Here is a 21,937-nt window from a genome sequence, read left to right on the forward strand (position 1 = left end):
AGACACCTGCGACCGGCCTTCACACCTCGCCCACTTACTTGACTGGATGTTCGTCATTTGCGTCAATTGGCCCACAAACTGATCCATACAATTTGGAAGCTAAACGCAAGGAACTTTTACAATACACATGGGTGGTGATTCCTTTGTCGCTGAAGAGTTAGCAGTTAAATTAAGTTTTGTATTGGGAAATAGCTGTTAGAAAATACACCATCTCCCTTTCAACTACAATCTTCATCTTTCACAAATGTTATAAGATTATATCTATGTAACAGCCGTTTTTAAAGCCATATGTACCATAATTTTGTACTATGAGAAATAAAAAAAACACAAGCATGATAAATAGCTGGTATAAATACTTTATTGTAGGTATAAATACAGTATATGTAAAATATTCTGTGTGCATGTTTGTTTGTAGAAACAGATTTATCTAGAAGTACCGAAGTTTGTTAAAAAGACACACATTTGCATCTGGCTTGTGGACACAGTACACGCGTCTTAATGACTGTCATGATGAGGGACAGGTCTAATTCCTCTGGCTGTTAAAAGCTTGTTGGCAGACTGGCCTCTTTCACTGAGGGGGGGGGTCTGGTTTCACTCATTCATTCCAGCCATGGGCTCCATCATCCAATCACCCTGGAACACTCAACACCTCCTGCAACAGCTCAGGTTCTCCCCTTTGAAATGATCACTTGCGAGGAACTTAGGAACACTTCATTAAATAGTCATTAAAAAAAAGATGTCTTACGGGGCTCTGAAATAGGCTACAGCTTCCATTACCTCCAAATCGGACATATTCAACAATGGGTATTGTGATTGTGATTTCAATACAAATGAATTCAAATGAGGCCATGACCTCATGGCTACAACGAAGGCTGCCATCTTCTGATAGACCGCTGCCTCCTAGTGGGGATTTCTGGAACAGCAAGTTCCCTGCCATGATCAGGGGTCTTAACACTAAGTGACAAATGAGCACGTTTGACATACCAAAACAGTATTAGACAATAAACATCGACTTGCCTACTGCACATATCACATGGCTCTTATTTTTCTGGCTGTTTATCGAGGCTGTAAGGAGGGAAACGGATTAACACACATTGACAATGATTTCTACTGGAGCTATTACTATGCATAAAATCCTTTTCATATTACATTTAGTCATTTAGCAGAAGCTCTTATCCAGAGCGACTATTAAAAACAAATACTGCAGGTTCATACACTAACATACACGACCTCCAGACTCAGACTCTGCTGGGACACACAGAACAGCGAAACACCTCTTCACACAAGACAATAAAACACTCATCAAATAACTACTAAAAAAGGGAATTCACCATTTCAAACCAGTTTAAGTTTGGACCCTCTCACCAAGCCAACGTTTAGAGGGTGGTAGGACGAGAGAGAGAGAGCGCTAGTGAGACAGAGCGCTAGTGAGAGAGAGAGAGAAGCGAGAGAGAGAAGCGAGAGAGGCATGGGGTGTAAGGCACAGGCGACAGTCCAGCCCCAGAGTGCTCTCCTGGAGTGTGGGGGAGCGGGGCTGGGGGATGCTGCTTGACAGGACAGCAGTCACTGGTGGTGGTGGTGCGTGCGATCGTCGGGCCGTTTGACGTGGATCCGGCGAACCCTGTCGATGCGGTCGCGCTCGTCGTCCTCGTCCAGGTGGTGGGAGCGGCCGGCCGCGCCCCCCGTGGCCTCCAGGAGGGCGTTGTCAGGGCCGCGCCCGTCCTGGGACTCGTACAGCAGGATGTTGAGGGTCTCCTCGTAGATGCGAGCCTCGGGGAACTCCACCTGAGGAAGGGCAGGGGGAGGAGCTTAGAGGACGCCGACACGTCAAACACACTCTGAAGAACGAATCATCATCACAAACCCCCTGATCCAAAAAACACCCGGTCCAATCCAGGACCAGAAGATCCCCTCCCGTTCTCAGCCTGTGGCGGGCTAGCACGTTACCTTGGTCTGCTTCTTCTCCGTGGCGTAGACGATGGAGGTACAGCATACCTCGGCGATCTTGCGGCCCTGACCGTAGAAGGACCAGCAGCAGATCTCGTCCCCGATCACGTCCTTGATGAAGAGCACGCGGTTGTTGAAGCGCAGCGACAGCTTGTCAAACAGCTCGATGTTCTTCAGCATGTTGTCGTCGGAATTACTACGCCCAGAGAACGGACAGGATATGAGGTTAGTCACGTCAACAGGAAGATGAATAAGCTTAATATCTACCATTTCCTTCTCTATTAAAAATGTAGAAATCATCACCTGGTGTAGGAGTATTTGTTGTTGCTTCTGTTGTACAGGAGTTTGACTGTTGGCTGTAGACACAAAGTGGAAATCAGCAGCCAATCACAGAACAACCCTAGAACACAGGCAGGTGCAACAGCAGACAGAAGGACTTTGATTGGAGGACCATAACCTTGTTCGAGGTAGCGATGAGCCTCTGCTCCTCCTTCGATGATGTCACCAGGGGCACTTTACAGAACGGCTCGTAGGCGTCTTTGTTCTAGAACACAGAGACGGAACCTCAAGCAACACGTCAAGAGATGCGTTCACAACGGCTGCGTCGCCTCGTGGGGGGAACAACCCAGGAGGGTGGTCCCGGAGCAAGGGGGGAGGGTCTGGAGGGGGACTGTACCTGCAGAGCGGCCTGGCATTCATCCGCCAGGCCCTGGACCAGGTAGTACTTGGCCTCCGCCAGTAGCTCCTCCGTCTCCCTCCGGCTGTCGGGCAGGGGCACCGCTCCGTCCCTCAGGTAGTTCAGGACGGTCCCAAAGTGTTTCCCACAACGGTCAATCAGAATCCAGCCTGGGTGAGGGGGAGAGGGGGGTCAGGCTCGGACCGCAACCCCCAGATCCCTCCCACGTGACGTCAGACAGACGGGACAGATGTGGGTGGAGCCTACCTTCGCTGTCTGTGAGGACCTCCATCCTGCCGCTGAACATGGCCTTGAGCATGGTGTCCTGCTTGGTCAACGTCTGCATGGTGGTGTAGTAGAGCGCACCGCCCACGTTCAGCTTCACATACTTGGAGCTGGGGCTGGAGCCTTTGAACGAAGTGGTACGGGTCGTAGCTGCAGGCAACCCCGTGCTCACCACGCTCTCTCCTGACATCTCTTCCTGTTATGACATCATACAAATGTTTGACCACGTAGCACCGACACAGACCTAAGCTAGACTCTGTGGATGACCAACCAGAGACAGAATGCTACCGTGTCAAGTCCCCTGACACCATAAACCAATACAACAAGTAAAGGGAAAAGAAATACACACAATAGATACATAAAATCCAAGCCGCTTAGAATATATCACAGACACTAAGGTTAGCTAGCAAGCCAATGGTAAGTGTCTAACTTGCTAGCTTGCCCGAGAGACTAACCAGTACACAAAGAAAGTCTTCCGTCCTCCTCATTGAAAACAGCAACCATTTAATAATTTCCGAAGTAAATATACATGATAATCAAGCGACAGGATTATTCTGTGATATTTACCATAGAACCCCAAACAGCCTTAAGAATTCAATTGGTTACCAGTCTGAAAGAGGTAGATAGACGTTGTAAGAATTAGCTAGCAGACTGACCACTTCCGGACTGTTGCGCACTTATAATGACGTCATTAGTGAAAAGGTTTTTTGGGGCGGTGCACCCAAAAAATATCAAATGGTATGCTCCTTGTTGTTACCACATGCGTTTGACTTGTCCAATCGTTAGAGATTCAAACGGATTAAAATACCCTTTAAATGTAATAATTATTTTACTAATGTATGTAATTAATTTCCGTACTTCACAGAGTAACAGATCTTCGTCCCCTGGTCCACATGACCAGTAAGAAATGTTCCACACGCACTGTAGCCGCGACCAAGCGATTGCAGTCGAACGTGATATCCTACAAGCAGTGCTTCTGCGTATCTGACACAGTGCTGGTGTTTATTGAATACAAACCAAATATTCCAGTGTCAAACAATGCAATATGAAGATTTGATCAAGTTCAACGATTGTCACCATGGCAAAGTGAAATCCAACTCGGAATTATTTCAGTGCGACAGTGGGAGGATTAATGGCTGCAGTTACTGTAAGACTCTTGTGTTATTGTTTACATATTGAAACTGCAAAACTTACGGCCTCTAACAATAATGATGTCATTGGCAGACAATCATAGTGTTTTGTTTTGTGCCGGTCAACATCGTTGAATTATCGTGAAAACGGTTTTCTTTATAGAATGACATTGGTGTGACGAAGTGTTATACTTGCCAGCTAGCTAATAGCTATCTTGCTAGCTAGTGGTATCCATTAGTGTCCGCTGTCAAGCTAGCGCTATAGCTTTGCTTTCTAAAAGTAGTCACAGTAGGTTGCAAGAAAACACAATAATTACCAGGGAAGTGAGAAACGGTATAAACGATATAAACGGTTCATAATGTGCGTTTATGCGATGCCTTACATGTTGTAGACAGTGCAAGTCCATGCATCAGAATATGTTGATTTTATTTAAATATGTATTTTGTTATTGTCCACAGAGATGACAGATTGAACAGTTTTCGCTGGGCTATTCTGGGAGTCGATCTCGATAATGCTTAAAGTGACTGGAGAAGCTTAGTGCCTCGTGTGTCACAAGGTCCAGAATACACCAGCGGGGAAATTACAAAGAAGGGTAAGGAAAGCCAACCGGTTAGAATGATGTTTGGGCATCATCATGTCAATACACTCATAGGAATAACAAAATATCTCACAATACTGTAAAATCAAATAATATGAGCAAATAATCAGCTGTCATAAAACTCTAACTATATGACTCCACAATGTTTTGCACTATACATCTTATCTACACTGTACATAACCTTGTTGTATTGTATTGTCTGTTTGTATTGTATCGAATTGTCTGTACAAATTGTCTGTAATTATTGTAAATATGAGAGCTGTGACAGATAGCTGAATTTCCCCACGGGGTTAATAACGTATCTATATATCTTCTTTATCTACCTAGTCTGGTACTGCTTTTTTCCATAATCCTTTTTACAAGGTGCTATTACCCCCCCCAAACCTATCCTTTTTACTTGTCGTTTTATCAGGGGTGCACAATGTTTAGTGCAACTCAGAGTTCGAAGTCAGAGTTCCTGGATAAAGCCAGGCTGGCCCGTGAGGAGAGAAAGGGCTACAAAGAGAAGGAGAGAGCGGCCACTCTAATCCAGGCCCTAGTTAGAAGATTCCTCTGCCGCTGCAGACTCCAGAAGCAAATACGGTTAGTTCTCTCAAGACATGTGGTCATAATAGGCTCCCATCATGTACCCTGATGACTAGTTGACTCAGATAGAAGTCTTGTTATTTGGTCTTTCTCAGCCGTATGCACTTTTTCTTCCTTCACGAGATGCATGTTCTCCTTCTGTCTCAACAGCAAAGATGTGGATAACTTCTTCCTAACCTCTGATGCAGGGACATCAAAAAGAAACGCACTATCCATTTTTAAAATTGCACGGAAGTTATTATTTATATATTGCCAAGATGATAAGCTGGTGAGTTGTCTTATTTCTTATAATGGTAGTAATTTAGTGATGTATATTTTTTGCAGGTATTTATCAAACCAGCGTTAAAAACTCCTAGAAATATAGTGTTCATTGCTGTTTGAATAAATTAGTTGAAACTTTCTTTTGGATCAACAGCGGTTTGAGAAGCTTTGCCGTTCTATACTTGCCAGTATGGAGGTTGAAAACGAGCCCAAAGTAAGTCTGTAACTGACAACTTTAGATTACTTAAATTATTTTTCTTTCTGTACAGATCCCTAATCCCTTTTCATATTTCGGTTGGTTTTCAGGTTTGGTATGTGTCCTTGGCTCTCTCCAAAGACCTGACCATCGCTTGGATCAAACAGATCAAAGACGTTCTTTGGGTCTGCTGTCAGTTGCTGAAGAAGTTGAAGGTACCGCAAAGCTAGTCGCTTGAATGGCTTTCCCGATTGAAGGTGAATGATTTGGGGCGTTGGAATGTTATAACATTCATATCCTGTTGTGTCCCTCAGCCTGACATCATGCAGGACAACAAACTAGTGAATCTGTATCTCACCATGTTGGTGACCTTCACTGACCCCTCAACTTGGAAGATAATGAGAGGAAAAGGTCAGTCCCACACTGAAACCAAATGGTAGTTATGTTTCTCTTCCAACGCGCGGTGTGCTGTCTGACAAACACAACGATCCACGTTTCCCCTTTCTCCCTTACGCCAGGGGAAGCTCTCAGACCAGCGCTGACTCGTATCTGTGAGAACATCATGGGACATTTGAATCAAAAAGGATTCTACTCTGTTCTGCAGGTGCACTCATTCTCCCTCGCTCGTCTATCGGTCATACGACTTCAGCACCACCAATTGTGTTCTTAACCCCTAATCTTTCCTGTGTTAGATTCTTCTCACCAATGGATTGGCTCGCTCCAGGCCCTCTCTCTCCAAGGGCACACTTACAGCAATATTTACACTGTCACTAAGGTGTGTTTTCAGTGGACATTTAGTCCACTTTTGACTGAATGTAGTCCGTGTTTAGTTAGTAATGAGCATGCCTACCCAAGATTTGTCTTCCTCCAAGGTTGTTGTTGTTGTTCTTATTTTGATTTGGACCTTTTATCACATCCTGCTTAAGACAGTACTCTGGCCCACATGTATGGGGCAGTCTATAGAAACAGGGACAGGAACATGCACAGTGTTGAGAGGCTGTTTCAGTCTATAGAAACAGAGACAGGAACATGCACAGTGTTGAGAGGCTGTTTCAGTCTATAGAAACAGAGACAGGAACATGCACAGTGTTGAGAGGCTGTTTCAGTCTATAGAAACAGGGATAGGAACGTGCACAGTGTTGAGAGCCTGTTTCAGTCTATAGAAACATGGACAGGAACATGCACAGTTATGAGAGGCTGTTTCAGTCTATAGAAACATGGACAGGAACATGCACAGTGTTGAGAGGCTGTTTCAGTCTATAGAAACAGGGACAGGAACATGCACAGTGTTGAGAGGCTGTTTGTGTTTCCAGACCCGTTATCGCTGCTCACTTCTCGGACAACCTCCTGAGATCTTTCCTCCTGCACATCATGTCTGTCCCAGCCGTCGTGTCCCACCTCAGCGTGCTCACCCCAGAGGTAAACACTCACTTTTACTGACAGGCCACATGTAGGTCTAATGAATTCCGTTGTGAGGTGGATTGTGATTGGCTCTGGTACCATGTGTGCTTCCTGGACAGTGCATGGCCTCCATCCAGACTCACGACCTCCTGAGGAAGTTCATCCTGTTCCTCAGCCGCGAGGAGCAGTGTGGAGACATCTGTGTGTGCTTGGAGGGAAGCCACACCCTCTGCCTGCTGGGTAGGAGACATTTGTTGGTTCGATGTTGGACCTAGGTTCATCTCATGAAGCTCTGAAGGAGGGTTAAGGTCGGAGGTTTATGGGTTATTTTTGTAGACGTTCCGGAGATGCTTGTTGTCAAATTGTCCGACTGTCCCCTTTCCTAGGTCATTTGATTTGTATTGATCTGTGATCTGCTTGTTCTCTGTAGGAAACCTGATCCACCTGGGCTTCCTCAGTGAGAAGGTGCTGGAGGAAGAGGCCAACCATTTTGTAAAGGACCTCACTGACATGCTGTCCTATTGCCAGAGATACGTGTCTCAGAAGAAGTCCAACCTCACACACTGGCACCCGGTGCTGGGCTGGTTCTCCCAAACTGTAGATTACGGGTGGGTAGGAGAACCTCAGAGTCTGAATGTGGAAGCAATCACAGAGAAAATCCAAAGACTGATCTCTCTGTTTCTCCCTTATTTCCCCCCCCCTTTTCTTTTCCTCCCCAGTCTGAATGAGTCCATGCCGCTGGTCACCAGGCAGCTGCAGTACCTGTGGGGAGTTCCTGTGATCAGGACTCTCTTCTCTGACGTCCTCAGTAAGAAACTAGAGAGCCAGGAGCCCACCCCTCCACCTCAGCAGCCAACCACGTCGCAGAACAACCTGCCAGTCAAGAGTGAGTCATATCCAACTGTAAAGACAGATTTTGAAATGCGGCAGGCGTATTGCCCAGGATCCAAGGACAGGCAATGCTGAGAAGTTGTTTGGATGAATATTTCACGACAAATAAATACAAGCGAGTTTGCCGCCATGTTGAGTCACTGCACTAGCGTGAGCTGCCAACGGGCACTGATATTAATTGGAAGTTTTTTATGTTTTCATATGACATCATTTCCCCTAGACCTTTTCAAGCGGGCGTTCCAGAAGTCGGCATCCGTCCGGAACATTCTGAAGCCCGTGGGGGGGAAGAGGGTGGACTCTGTGGAGGTGCAGAAGGTGTGCAGCATCTGTGTGCTTTACCAGACGGCCCTCACCACGCTCACACAGATACGACTGCAGATCCTCACCGGCAAGTCTCTCAGCGTACTCACACACACACACACACACTCACACACACACACACACACACACACACTCACTCACGCTCACACACACACACTCACTCACTCACTCACTCACTCACTCTCACACACACACACTCACTCTCACACACACACACCCCCACACACACACACACACTCACAGTACACTGATTCACTGGGCCCGCTTGGTGTTTCCCCAGGCCTGACCTACCTGGATGACCTGCTGCCTAAGCTGTGGGCGTTCATCTGTGAGCTGGGTCCTCAGGGGGGCCTCAAGCTCTTCATGGAGTGTCTGAACAACGACACGGACGAGTCCAAGCAGCTCCTGGCCATGCTCATGCTCTTCTGCGACTGCTCTCGACACCTCATCACGTAAGACCCCTCCCCCCTGACCTTCCCCGTCCAATCGAAACGCTCCGTTACCAGAGCGAGATTCAAATGGCATGCGAGCACGTGTGTGGACGAACGGCGGGCTGGGTGGGTTGCGGCGACTCACCCCGTGTTACCTTGTGTTTGCCGCAGCATCCTGGATGACATCGAGGTTTACGAGGAGCAGATTTCTTTCAAGACTGAAGAGCTCGTCACCATATCGTTCTTCCTGAACACGTTCGTGTACAAGATGGTATGGGATGGCATCTTGGGTAAGTTTATTCCCTGCTCCAACCCCCCCCCCCCCCCCCTCCCCTTCCCGCCACATCAGCTGTCAGCTAAGCTAAGTAAGCTAATCATGTTTGTGACAGAAAATGCCAAGGGGGAGAAGCTGGACCTGTTCCACAGCGTCCATGGCTGGCAGATGGTTCTCTACGAGAGGGACTGCAGGAGGAAGTTCTCCCCTGAGGACCACTGGCTGCGGAAGTGAGTGTCCGGCCTTGATAACACGTTAACCCACCAGATAGGACCACTGGCTACGGAAGTGAGTGTCCGGCCTTGATAACACGATAACCCACCAGATAGGACCACTGGCTGCGGAAGTGAGTGTCCGGCCTTGATAACACGATAACCCACCAGATAGGACCACTGGCTGCGGAAGTGAGTGTCCGGCCTTGATAACACGATAACCCACCAGATAGGACCACTGGCTGCGGAAGTGAGTGTCCGGCCTTGATAACACGATAACCCACCAGATAGGACCACTGGCTGCGGAAGTGAGTGTCTGGCCTTGATAACACGATAACCAACCAGATAGGACCACTGGCTGCGGAAGTGAGTGTCCGGCCTTGACAACACGATAACCCACCAGATAGGACCATTGTCTGCGGAAGTGAGTGTCCGGCCTTGATAACACGATAACCCACCAGATAGGACCACTGGCTGCGTAAGTGAGTGTCCGGCCTTGATAACACGATAACCAACCAGATAGGACCACTGGCTGCGGAAGTGAGTGTCCGGCCTTGATAACACGATAACCAACCAGATAGGACCACTGGCTGCGGAAGTGAGTGTCCGGCCTTGATAACACGATAACCAACCAGATAGGACCACTGGCTGCGGAAGTGAGTGTCCGGCCTTGATAACACGATAACCAACCAGATCCACCCTGCCCCGAATCTGTGCTGTCCCCAGACGATCAGTGGTGTGATTGGCTGTTAATCTCTCCTCCGGTTCCTCCAGGGACTTGAAGCCGAGCTTACTGTTCCAGGAGCTGGAGAAGGGCAAGAGGAGAGCCCAGCTGATACTGCAGTACATCCCTCACGTTATCCCTCACAAGAACGTAAGGGGAACCGCGGGTGAAAATCTTCTAGAACTTTTGTTTAGTTTCTTGTCCTCCGTTCGGTCAACCTGTGATGCATCTGATTGGTCATTATTGCCTTTAGAGGGTCCTGTTGTTCCGGAACATTGTTACCAAGGAGAAGGAGAGCCTGGGATTGGTGGAGACAAGCTCCGCCTCCCCCCACGTGACCCACATCACCATTCGCCGCTCGCGAATGCTAGAGGTATGAAGCTGCCTCTCTTTCTACTGTACAGGCAGCGGACGCCAACAGTCTCCGCCAGACGCTAACCTTTGACCCCTCGGTGTGTGTGTGTCCAGGATGGATACGACCAGCTCCGTCGGCTGCCTGTTAACTCCATTAAAGGGGTCATACGCGTGAAGTTCGTCAACGACCTGGGCGTGGACGAGGCTGGCATCGACCAGGACGGCGTCTTCAAGGAGTTCCTGGAAGAGATCATCAAGAAAGTCTTCAACCCAGCGCTCAATCTCTTCAGGGTACTGAGCTCGTTCAGCTGTCTGGTAACCGTGGCGATTGACTTCCTGCTGATGATGATTGATGTTATTATTTTGTTGACAGACCACCAGTGGAAACGAGAGGCTGTACCCCTCTCCGACGTCCTACATTCACGAGAACCACCTTCAGCTCTTTGAGTTTGTGGGGAAGATGCTGGGAAAAGCCATGTATGAGGTACAACCAACAAAACTCTCCCTATCGACAGCAACTCAGGACAATGCCCCGGTCCGGCTGGGTAAACAGGTGCCATGATCTGGGTGCATGTCTGACCTTGAGCTTCACCGTGTGTGTCCAGGGCATCGTGGTGGACGTACCCTTCGCCTCCTTCTTCCTCAGCCAGGTCCTCGGTCACCACCACACCACCTTCTACAGCTCCATAGACGAGCTGCCCTCACTGGACTCTGAGTTCTACAAGAACCTCACTTCCATCAAGGTCAGTGCTTACTGTGGCCGTTAAATACAGTGTCTTGACTCTGACCCCCGAGATACCATTAGAACAATGCACCTCTGATCCTTGGCCTTCTGTACTTCGACTCCTAAATCGACTCCTATATCTTTTTGTATTCCTGTAAGTGCCTGCTAAACGAGTAAAAGGTCAAATGTAAATGTCTCCTTGAAGATCCAGAAATACCACTTTGATGTCCTTGTTTGCTCACTTTCTACAACGTCCTGGTTTTCTCTCCTCCTGTTTGTCGTCTTGTGATTGGTCGATCTGGTCGTTTGCGTCGCAGCGCTATGACGGGGACGTCGGCGACCTGGGACTGACGTTATCGTATGACGAGGACGTCATGGGACAGGTGAGGGCTCGCCTTCCAAGAACACGAAGAAATGTGAAGGTACAGGAAGTGACACACCTTTAATGTTCTCTGAATGTTCCTTCACAGCTGGTCTGTCACGAGCTGATACCAGGAGGGAAGACCATGCCTGTCACCAATGAAAACAAGTGAGCCGATGGATGTCTGGTTTGGTTGGATGTTTTGGCCTTTCAGCGGTCCACATCCTTGTTAAGGTGGAAAAACTCTCCTCCCCTCCCCTCCCCTCCCCTCCCCTCCCCTCCCCTCCCCTCCCCTCCCCTCCCCTCCCCTCCCCTCCCCTCCCCTCCCCTCCCCTCCCCTCCCCTCCCCTCCCCTCCCCTCCCCTGCAGGATCAGCTACATCCACCTGATGGCCCACTTCCGCATGCACACCCAGATCAAGGAGCAGACGGCAGCCTTCATCAGGGGCTTCCGCAGCATCATCAACCCTGAGTGGCTGCACATGTTCTCCACCCCGGAGGTGCAGCGCCTCGTCTCCGGGGACAACGCCGAGATTGACCTGGACGACCTCAAGTCCGTGACCCCTCTGTCTTCCCGGTGTATCATTGGCGTGCACTTGTTTCTTATTGTCCTCATACAGTACATACATGATGCGCTCTATTTGTTTAAGCATGATATCAGCCCTATTAACCATGCATGTAAGCACAAAGGAAATCTGACCTCTCCACCTGTGGTCTCCAGGAAACACACTGTTTACTACGGTGGCTTCCACAGCAGTCACAGGGTCATCATCTGGCTGTGGGACATCCTGGCCAGTGACTTCACCGCCGAGGAGAGGGCCATGTTCCTCAAGGTGAGCCTGGCCAGCCTCCCCTCCACAGCCAGCCTCTAAGGAGGCCGTGAGGGGTTATTCACAGGTGACTGTGTTCACAGGTGAATCCTCTGTTGTTGTTTGTGTTTGGTAGTTTGTTACCAGCTGTTCCAGACCGCCCCTCTTGGGGTTCGCCTACCTCAAGCCCCCGTTCTCCATCCGCTGTGTGGAGGTCTCTGATGATCAGGTGAGATTCCTGTTTTATTTTTTTTATCACCAACGTCAACAGGGGGGACATGTTGTTTACGAGCTGTTGTTTATCTGCTGTTGTTTATCTGCTGTTGTTTATCTGCTGTATATCTGCTGTTGTTTAACTGCTGTTTATGTGCTGTTGTTTATCTGCTGTTTATCTGCTGTTGTTTGAGAGCTGTTGTGTGTGTGTCTCCAGGACACCGGGGACACCCTGGGCAGTGTCCTCCGGGGCTTCTTCACCATCAGGAAGAAGGAGCCAGGAGGTCGCCTACCCACCTCCTCCACCTGCTTCAACCTGCTCAAGCTGCCCAACTACAGCAAGAAGAGCATCCTGAGGGACAAGCTGCGCTACGCCATCAGCATGAACACAGGCTTTGAGCTCTCCTAACTGGGGCAACCTGGAGGCCAGGGGGTCGGGGAAAGCCCCCTTTTATCCAGGCTTAGGGGTCAGGCTTGCCCGGAACAAATCAAGTCGGCGGAGCACTCCATCCCCCTTCGTCTCAGCCAGTCAAAGCCAGATTAGTTCCAGTCCTCGCTGTCCCCCCCTTGCCCTCATCCAGGGAGACACTCCCTTCCCCCAACCCTCCCTCCAAGGGCTCCCTGGCCTGTTTCTGCCCAGGTCGACAATGACGTTCTTTTGGTTTTGGGGCAGCCGTCGCTTTGAGTGTGAATTTGTGGACTTTCTGATGAAGCGGAAAGGAAGGAAAGTCGTCCGAGCTGTGTGATTGGAGAGCTTGCTCTGTCCTCTACTTTTACCACCCCCCCCTGAAATTCAACCCCTCCCCAGAACCCTGTCTTTCACTCTCTCTCAGGCCTGGATCTGTCGATACTCGGATCTAACACTCCCATGTCAAGTGAACTGGAAAGCAATATAGATGCAATGCAAGCCATTAGACACGCAAAATGACTCTCCACACGAGCAAGACCAAGGGATGGTTTATTATACCGGAGTATATTATCCGGGCAACTTTCCGAGTCTTTGTGGAACATGTTGAAAGCACCTTTTTATAAAGAGACGACAAATCACTGCCTCATGTTCAACAACAATCATGAAGTAGGACTGGTCTAGACCAGGTCACATGAATAGACCAGGTCACATGACTAGACCAGGTCACATGACTAGACAAGGTCACATGACTAAACCAGGTCATATGACTACACCAGGTCATGTGTCCATGCCGGTTTCCATATGTGGATATTGTGTCCCTTGTTACTGGACGTGTGAAATATGGACGACTTGGCTGATCTCTCTGTAAACACACAGAAGGCCCTGAAGGCCGTCCTGAAGGCCCTTCCTCCTTGTCTCTCCTCTTCTCTATGTGACCATGCACCCTGATAAGAACTTCAGATATTGCACAGCAATGCAATTATAATACTAAAAGCGATTTCCCATATTCCTCATGTCATCTGCCACTGAGCAGGATGTCCTGTCACGTCTTCAGAGTATTTACTTCAGATCTTTTTTTCTTTAGATAAACAGATCGGATGTCACTGGAATGCTTTCCCTATGATTTGCTGTTCCAAACTGCGACGCAGAGAACGTCGCTAGTCCGTGTTTCCGGTCGATACACAGCCACACAGAGTCTGTCACAGTGAAGTCATCGATGAAGAACTGTAGTCCGTCTGCAAGGATTCAACCGGCAATTTGTCACATGACACCGAGTGCCTCCTGTATGTCACCTTCTCACGCATCCTTTTCCATCTGGAGTGTTCCATCGTGAGTGTTCCATCTGGAGTGTTCCATCTGGAGTGTTCCATCTGGAGTGTTCCATCTCGACTGTTCCTGCGTCTCTCGGAACCAAGCCATAAATACAGATAAAGGTATTTGTTAGGATTCTTGATCCAGCTTTGAGGAGAGATCCTACAGCGATACCCTCCAACGCCAATCCACCAACCATGAACGGTCTGGTTTAATTTCTCAGTGGCTGAAAGGATGCTCTCGTCTCAGTGGACCTTATAGCCATGCGGAACTGAGTTCAGACAAGGAGCAAGCCCTGCTACATGATGTCATGGGTTGGTTGATCACCTGCTTAACTGAAATGTAACCACACCTTTCCCACGCAGATTTGACCAGTATGCAGGCAATAGTGTCCAGTGGTTTAATGCTATTCTACCTAAAAGATCCATGGGCCGAAATCTGTGACCTGTCTGTGTGGCAGTTGGTATTAAATTGTCTGTACTGTACATTGTCTCTCTATTTTAGTTAAATTAAAGTCATTCCGCAAATCGGAACAATTTTTTCTCTCTGACAGCTATTTCCCTATTTATGGTGTTGTCGACAATGCAACATTTTACTCATCATTTTGGCCTTATCAATAAATGTTGTAGAAACTACCCCTTTCAAAAATTAATATATAAGCAGTGTTATTTGGCTAAAAAATTGTAACGCTACATAAAAAAATCGAGATTCATTGAGACTTGTTCCTAGTGAGAGAGACACTGACAGATACCTCATAAGCTAATGTGTATGATGATAATTCTCATCAATTTTAAATGATGTCATGAAATCTAGCGATATGAGGATCAACTCTTTTTTATAAATTCAAAAGAAATCCAGGAATTGGTCATCGTGGTCCTTTGGAACAGTCTCCTTTTTAAAAGTGTCTTTTAAACGGGTTGCACTATGTGATATAAAGTTGTTGAAAAGACTCCTGTGTGAAACGTGTAAGATATTATCTCTGCTGTAAAACATTAACATTGAGTCATGTACGTTAACCATTCATTAAAAAATCTTTAACATCCTAAACGTGCTTATGTTGTATCATTTACTCGATTTTAAAGTGCAAAGTTAGTCCCGATAAAGTCAGATTTAGCGTTTCAGATTTATGAAGGCATCGATCGTTATCATCATTTCATGCACCTGTTGGTATTTCTGATTTTCGTCATTCAGTATTGACCGCTGCAGCGCAAGTTCAAACAATGACTAATAAGCAGACACCTCAGTTTATATGACATGGACAGCTGCTCTTGTTGTGAAGCTTAAATTAGTCCGTTTTGGATGAATTTATGTGTGAGAACAACAAGCGATTATTTTACCAAACGTTTGGGTGAGTGGATTAGGGTGTTAGTGCGCAGGCTCGAATCGAACTTTACAAACCGGCTGAGGGTTTACAACGTTACTTATATCACGGGCCTTGGGGAAAAATCAACAATTGACCATTCCGTGAATCATGAGCAGTCCGCCAAGTCCTTCTCCAACGCGATGGTTCAAAGCTTTACGCAGGTAAGTGTGCAAAGACTTTGGAGACTTATTCCGTATCTGTACACTACTTTGTAAAGCATTCTTGAACATGTTAAGTTTATTGTAATTTTGAGTTTCACTGACAACAGCGTAAATATTAGTTTTCATCCGTGTCGCCAAGTGCAGCGAAGGGTGATTGAAGGTATACCAATAATAAATGTACCATATCAATGGTACATTTGGAGTACCATTTTTTGATGCCTGTCTTTGTATTCATTTTATGATTGGCTGAATTCTCTTGACACTCTCCCCTTACTCGGTGGGCTGTCCCTAACTAGGCCCTTAAACAGATTTAAAACTGCAAACATATTTAAGAGGCCCACATTCTACAGAATTACTGTACAGGAGCAACATGGGTGGGAAAGCCAGAGCGTGTTATACATGCAAGAGGAATGGACGGCTAACATGCAGACGGTACTAAATGTGATCACGTAATAAAGTAGTGAGGTATAGCTCAAGAGGTTGGGACATGGTTAATAATGGTAGTATTCGTCTGTAATTTGCCCCTGACTTTGTCCCACATTTGAAAGGTAGGCGATGTTAACAGTAAAAAAAAAAGTGACCTGTCTGTGTGTTTCAGGACCAGACTTGGGGAGCCCTGCTTGAAGACCAATGCTCTTGAGAGTGTTGAGCTTCTGAAGAGAGCGAGAGCTGCCTTCCAGGCTGGACGCACTCTGAAGGAGAGCTTCAGACTGGCCCAGTTGGAGGCTATCCTGCGCATGTTGACGGAGCACGAGTGTGACTTTGTGGACGCGCTCGGGAGAGACCTCCACAAGGTGAGGAACCCTCCTGGACGCTGCTGACGTGGAACGTCTGGTGGCCTTGTACGGCTAGGCTATGCGTGGTTACGCTAAACGGTGTTTCTGAGACGTGTTGTTGTTGTTTTTGTTGTGGTGTGCCAGCCCCGGTTTGAGACGGTGTTGTCAGAGCTGATGCCGGTGAAGAACGAGGCTCTCTACGCCATCAACAACCTCGTGAAGTGGATGGAGCCACAGCGGGTTGAAAAGAACCTGGTAACCCTGGTAACATGGGTTGTCATAAAGCTATCAACACCCACCCCAGCCTTGTTTACGTGGTGTTATGTAGGTCTAAGACGACCTGATTGGGCCGGCTCCACACAATGCTTTGCTTTGTTGCCGGGAGACGGCACGTGTGTTCTCGCTTGAGAGATTAGGGGTGGGAATTTCAGGCATTCCTTGTTCAGTCCCAGCTTAGACTGAGCTCATCCATCTTTATTCACCCAGCATGTCAACTGATGATGACTGTGACTCATGACTGTGGGTTTTTTATTTTCACTGACTCACGTGAGCCCCTCTCTCCTGGGTCCTGTGACGGCGTAGGCGACCACGTTGGACGACTGTCTGGTGGTCAGCGAGCCCCTGGGGGTGGTGCTGGTCGTGGGGGCCTGGTACAGCCCTGCCCAGCTCTGTCTGGTGCCCCTCGTGGGGGCCATCGCCGCAGGTGAAGATGGTCAGAGATCTGATTTAGGGGGTGTCGCTCGTCGTAGGTTTGTGTCAGTGAAGGCAGCGGCACGTGTCGGATCTGTTGTGTTGTGCTTTCGCAGGAAACTGTGCCCTCCTCAACCCGTCAGAACACTGCTCTCACACGGCGGAGCTCCTTCACCGTCTCGTCCCCTCCTACCTCGACAACGTGAGTGGCTCCTGATGCTTGTCCCCAGGGGATGGCGTTTCCACCGCTGGTTAGAAACCGAGAGCCGTCTGAAAGGTGGCACCTGCTCCTGTAACAAACTCTGCTGTTCTCTTCTGAAGGAGTGCTTCCACGTGATCCTTGCAGGGGTGACTGACTTGGCTGAAGTCGTGGACCTGAAATTTGATCACGTCTTCTTTACAGGTAACGATTAGCAAAGGGTTCAACTGATAGCTGTAGTATTTTTAGTTTCAGTCACTGTTGCATCTACCTGTATAGCGAGTAAACATGTGTCCTGCTGAACCACCACATACACTACCCATGTGTAGCCTGGGTAGGCTAGCAAGAGTTCACAGGCAGCTGAATGACAGGTAGCAAACACAAACCTCCTTGAGTAGTTCAGACCACCACTTATGCACTGAAATAACGTCATTGTACCTTTAGCTCCCTGTGTTATTGCGTGGTTCTAATGATCTCTCCCCCCCCCCCCCCCCCCCCACATGGGTCCATCCAAGGAAACAGGGAGGATGGGATCAGGGTGGCCCAGGCTGCAGCCCCCCTCCTCACTCCCGTCACCCTGGTCCTGAGTGGCAAAAACCCATGCTACGTGGACAAGCAGTGTGACATCAACACCACGGCTCGCCGCATCGCCTGGGCGCGCTTCCAGAACGCCGGGCAGAGCATGGTGGCGCCGGACTACGTCCTGTGCCACGAGGAGGCCAAGAGCCGTCTGTTCCAGGCCCTGCGCTGCTGCATGCTGCAGTTCTACGGCACAGACCCCCGGGAGTCCAGCAGCTTCGGCCGGATGGTCAACCTGGAGAACTTCAGCCGCACCCGGGACCTGCTGTTGAGGTCTGGCAGGGCGGCTGTGGGGGGGCAGGTGAACGAAGCAGAGAGATACATAGGTAATCTAGTGTAGGGGAGAGTGTTTTTTATTTTATTCATCTTTCAAATATTTATTAAATTTAAAAAAAATTCTGTATGATTATTCAGTTGAAATTATTTGTTGACGTCACTGTGATTTTATATTATTCAATTGAAATGATTTTTTAGGATCTGCTTATTCAAGTGTCTGTGTGGTTCGCGTGTGCCCCTGAAGCTCCGACCGTCCTGACGGAGGTGGTGGCGTCAGATCCCATCATGCAGCAGGACGTGCTGGGCCCCGTGCTCCCCATCCTGACCGTGTGCAGCGTGGACGAGGCCGTCGCCTTCATCAACCAGCGGGAAAACCCCCTCTGTGTGTACGCCTACTCCAGCAACAGCAAGGTGAATGCCCTCTCCATGGTAACCAGCCCATCGCCACGACGCCCACCGTAGCATGTGCGCCGCTGTGTCGAACGCACCTGACCAGCTACCACATCAAGTGACGTGTTGTCATGCCGTAGTGTGAAGCTATGGAGACCTCCTGTAACTCCTCACCCCGTCCCCGCCGCCGTCTCTCTCCCCTGCAGGTGATATCCAGGCTGATGAGTGAGACCTCCAGTGGAAGCTTCTGCTCCAACGACAGCATCTTGCAGAGTCTGATGGTGGTCCTTCCCTCCGGGGGAGTGGGTAAGTCCTGGTCGGCGTTGCATCCCGACTGTGTGTGTTTATCTGAGAGCGGCAGGTGCTGTGCTGCGTCCACGGATGACTTGGCCACTCGACCACCTCCCCAGTCAGTCAACCTTTCTGAAACGATCCTGGGTTGTGTTTTACATTACATTTTCATTTAGCAGACGCTCTTATCCAGAGTGACTTACAGTAAGTACAGGGACATTTCCCCAAGGCAAGTAGGTTGAAGTGCCTTGCCCAAGGACACAACGTCATTTGGCACGAATCGAACTGGCGACCTTCAGATTATTAGCCCGTTTCCCTAACCGCCACCTGACCCCCCCCCCCCCCCCCCCCCGTGTTTTGAATGTCCCAGGCTCTAGTGGGATGGGCTCGTACCACGGCCGCTACAGCTTCGACACCTTCTCCCACAAGAAGCCCTGCCTGCTCAGGAGCACGCGCATCGAGTGCGTCACCTACCTACGCTACCCGCCCTTCGAGGAGCGTAACCTGTCTCTGATGACCTGGGCCAGCTCCCTGTCCCAGAGGAGCCAGGGGTGGTGTCACATCCTGTGAGGCGGCGTGGGAGCGCTCCGGACGGAGCCGTGGAACCAGGATCGGTGTGTTGCCTTTGCCCCGGCGGCCCAGATGGGTCCCTTAGCACAGCACAGTAGATTGTGAGGGTGGTTGTCTGGTGGGTGATGTCATGCTGTGGGGGTTGTCAGTTTATGCGCTTTGGTGTTGGTAGAACATTAACGATACGTATGACATTTGAAGTTGTGTGCCAACACGATGCAGCACTGATCTATTTAAAGGCTGTCTGATCTTGAGAAGTGAAGTAATTGCACTTTCAGCTGGTTATATAATCAGGCTTTGTCTGAAGTGTAATTACTATTCTAAAGGATCTATTCCGAAACAAGCTATTAACTTTGCTCTGAAATACATCATTTTCCTCTTATGATGATAAACATGCTGTAAATACATGATTAAGTTAATATTTAGCTGTGTTTGCTTGATTGCTGATTCTGAAATACAAACAACATTTCCTGATGCTCATAATTAAAAAGAAATAATGATTGAGACCTTTTGCATCAAGTATTTTGGTGTTGATGGATGGCATTCAAATTCATCAAACTAAATGATCTGTGGATTTGGGTCTGTATCCAATTCAGGCAAGTCTTTATTCAAAACATGATGTCATGATTATGCGCTCGCATGACCACATCTGTGATGAATTCAGTCTTATTGGCAGGTCCAGCTGTTTTCAGAAAGACTCGTCATTCAGGCCTCTTGTAGATTGTTTCTGAGTTGCCCTCTTTCATGGCTGTAAATCTGGCCACAGTGAACAAGTAGTCGCTCAGTCTGAAGGAGGACGCAAGGTTGAAATTGGTCAGCAGGACAGCATGTTCTGAATACAGATTATTAATATAATATACAGTATACCCAGTGCTAACACCAGCCATTTGGGTTTCTATACCTGTTCAGAAATCTGGCCACATCAGGATCTGCTTCGCCTGAACGGACGATGGGAGCGACGCTGGAAATAAAAACACGTGGCTGTTAAACAGATTCTGCACTTGTTTTCCTGCAGTATTCAAGATCGGAATGTTTGGTTGTTAGGGAGCTCTTGGAAACGGCAGGTCGAGACTCATTGGCTGCAGGTGAAACAGACCTGCGTTCAGCTCGCCGGCACACGGTGCGAGCTACGTGCAGGGCAGCGCTGCTCTTTCCTCCGGACTGAAACACAGCAGTCATAAGCAGATCGAGCACTGACAATAAACAAATTCCTAACACTGTTTACAAACAGACCATGATGCCTTACGCCTACTTAAGGGCTGTAGGACTTGGCTGTCCACATATGTTCCATAGATATGTTCTATAGTACCAGTAAGGACTTACAGGTAAGATGAAGTTGGTGAGTGGTGGGAGCTCCACTGTGAAAGCATCAATCCAGTTCTCCAGGTCTGTTACTGGCTGAGGACTGAATTTGGTTTTCTCTGTAAAAAAAAAATGAGTGAAATTAACATTTTGACCAAGTTGCATTCTTATGTAACACAGGCTGGGATGTTGTGACACAATCCTGAACATACTTATGTGACTTTCTCTTGCGGATGACCGAGGTGTGGCAATATTTGATCCCACGTCTTGTAACACGCATTGAATCTGTGGGGTGAGGATAAAAAAAAAATGAAATTGGCACCATGTTAAAAGTACAATAGTATATGTTAATCAATTGTCTAAAAGTTCACTGAAGTAAGGGTTGAAACTCAGACCTTGTCTAGCTGGTCTGTGAACGTATGACCTTTGTCAAGGCAAAACTCTCTGGCCAAACTGTAGAGAACAACACAAGTGTGAAGTAATTTCCCATTGAAGAGCAAGGTCAAGGGTCAAGACGTAATTTGTAATCTACTCACCCTATAGCTGATGCCAACTCATCTGTTGTTCCCAGCGCTTCGAAAACATGATCCTCCTTCGGTCTTCTCTCTCCCGTGAATGTGCTTGAGAAACCTGCGGACGGTGAGAGGATGAGGCAAGTTTCATTTGGAACAAATATGACAATGAGCAGTGCCTCAAAGCCTTTAAACCCACCTTTGTCTCCAGTTTTAGTGTATATTTTGGGGATCTTACTGTCTCCCTCCGTAGCATAACTGGGGGTAGGTAAGGCAGCGTTAGACTGAAGTTTTAATCACTGTGCTTTCATGGAAATGAGAGCATCAAATTAACTGGTTTCATCGTTTTAAGGTTACATAGTTCCTCGCTTATATCTGAAAGGACACAATGCTGTGGTTGTAGACATAATAACCTTAACGTTAGCAAGTTAGCTGTGTAGAAACATGATAGTGTAGAATAGCATAAAATAAGTTTACGCAGCCACCTTCGTTGTGATCCAAATGATGTATTTGTCCAATACCCACTTAGACATTTCCCTGTCATAAAGATACAACGTAGATGAGCTTGTTTGTTAATCAATGAAGCCATGTTTTACTTAACTTAGCTGAACACATGAAGATAGCGACCAGTAAAAGCGATCGTATTTTCTGTCTATCCGGAGTACCCGTAGATTGTGGGGCGGTCTCTTCATCACACGACCAATGGCACGAGGGA

At 48.1% G+C, this 21,937-nt stretch overlaps 4 protein-coding genes across 4 annotated transcripts; 2 read left to right on the forward strand and 2 right to left on the reverse strand.

The window, feature by feature from the left end:
- Positions 1-340: 340 nt before the first annotated feature.
- kctd10 (potassium channel tetramerization domain containing 10) lies at positions 341-3,587 on the reverse strand. Its single transcript, XM_047048116.1, has 7 exons — positions 3,476-3,587; positions 2,891-3,104; positions 2,624-2,793; positions 2,405-2,491; positions 2,251-2,303; positions 1,948-2,143; positions 341-1,785 (listed from the first exon to the last, which is right to left on the reverse strand). The coding sequence occupies exons 1-7, from the start codon at positions 3,476-3,478 to the stop codon at positions 1,564-1,566; spliced, it is 945 nt and encodes a 314-aa protein (XP_046904072.1). The 5' UTR covers positions 3,479-3,587; the 3' UTR covers positions 341-1,563.
- Positions 3,588-3,656: 69 nt separating this feature from the next.
- On the forward strand, positions 3,657-15,151 carry ube3b (ubiquitin protein ligase E3B). Its single transcript, XM_047048114.1, has 28 exons — positions 3,657-4,055; positions 4,498-4,631; positions 5,050-5,219; positions 5,373-5,490; positions 5,638-5,697; positions 5,790-5,894; positions 5,994-6,090; positions 6,198-6,283; positions 6,372-6,454; positions 6,993-7,098; positions 7,200-7,320; positions 7,511-7,688; positions 7,800-7,966; positions 8,192-8,359; positions 8,573-8,744; positions 8,895-9,013; positions 9,113-9,227; positions 9,984-10,083; positions 10,187-10,306; positions 10,402-10,578; positions 10,661-10,771; positions 10,893-11,030; positions 11,329-11,394; positions 11,482-11,540; positions 11,742-11,924; positions 12,093-12,204; positions 12,317-12,409; positions 12,611-15,151. Exons 3-28 carry the CDS (start codon positions 5,059-5,061, stop codon positions 12,800-12,802), a joined length of 3,207 nt encoding a protein of 1,068 aa, XP_046904070.1. The 5' UTR covers positions 3,657-4,055; positions 4,498-4,631; positions 5,050-5,058; the 3' UTR covers positions 12,803-15,151.
- Positions 15,152-15,584: 433 nt separating this feature from the next.
- Positions 15,585-19,904, forward strand: aldh3b2 (aldehyde dehydrogenase 3 family, member B2). The gene is made up of 10 exons (XM_047048061.1): positions 15,585-15,637; positions 16,236-16,431; positions 16,558-16,668; positions 16,996-17,116; positions 17,220-17,305; positions 17,425-17,506; positions 17,818-18,207; positions 18,402-18,568; positions 18,754-18,853; positions 19,209-19,904. The coding sequence occupies exons 1-10, from the start codon at positions 15,585-15,587 to the stop codon at positions 19,406-19,408; spliced, it is 1,506 nt and encodes a 501-aa protein (XP_046904017.1). The 3' UTR covers positions 19,409-19,904.
- Positions 19,905-19,994: 90 nt separating this feature from the next.
- On the reverse strand, positions 19,995-21,891 carry mmab (metabolism of cobalamin associated B). The gene is made up of 9 exons (XM_047048062.1): positions 21,708-21,891; positions 21,422-21,480; positions 21,247-21,340; positions 21,106-21,163; positions 20,923-20,995; positions 20,732-20,829; positions 20,505-20,569; positions 20,310-20,369; positions 19,995-20,194 (listed from the first exon to the last, which is right to left on the reverse strand). The coding sequence occupies exons 1-9, from the start codon at positions 21,809-21,811 to the stop codon at positions 20,110-20,112; spliced, it is 696 nt and encodes a 231-aa protein (XP_046904018.1). The 5' UTR covers positions 21,812-21,891; the 3' UTR covers positions 19,995-20,109.
- Between the last annotated feature and the right edge of the window lie 46 nt (positions 21,892-21,937).

Source organism: Hypomesus transpacificus, chromosome 24 (genome assembly GCF_021917145.1).
Source record: "Hypomesus transpacificus isolate Combined female chromosome 24, fHypTra1, whole genome shotgun sequence".
Taxonomy (NCBI): domain Eukaryota; kingdom Metazoa; phylum Chordata; class Actinopteri; order Osmeriformes; family Osmeridae; genus Hypomesus; species Hypomesus transpacificus.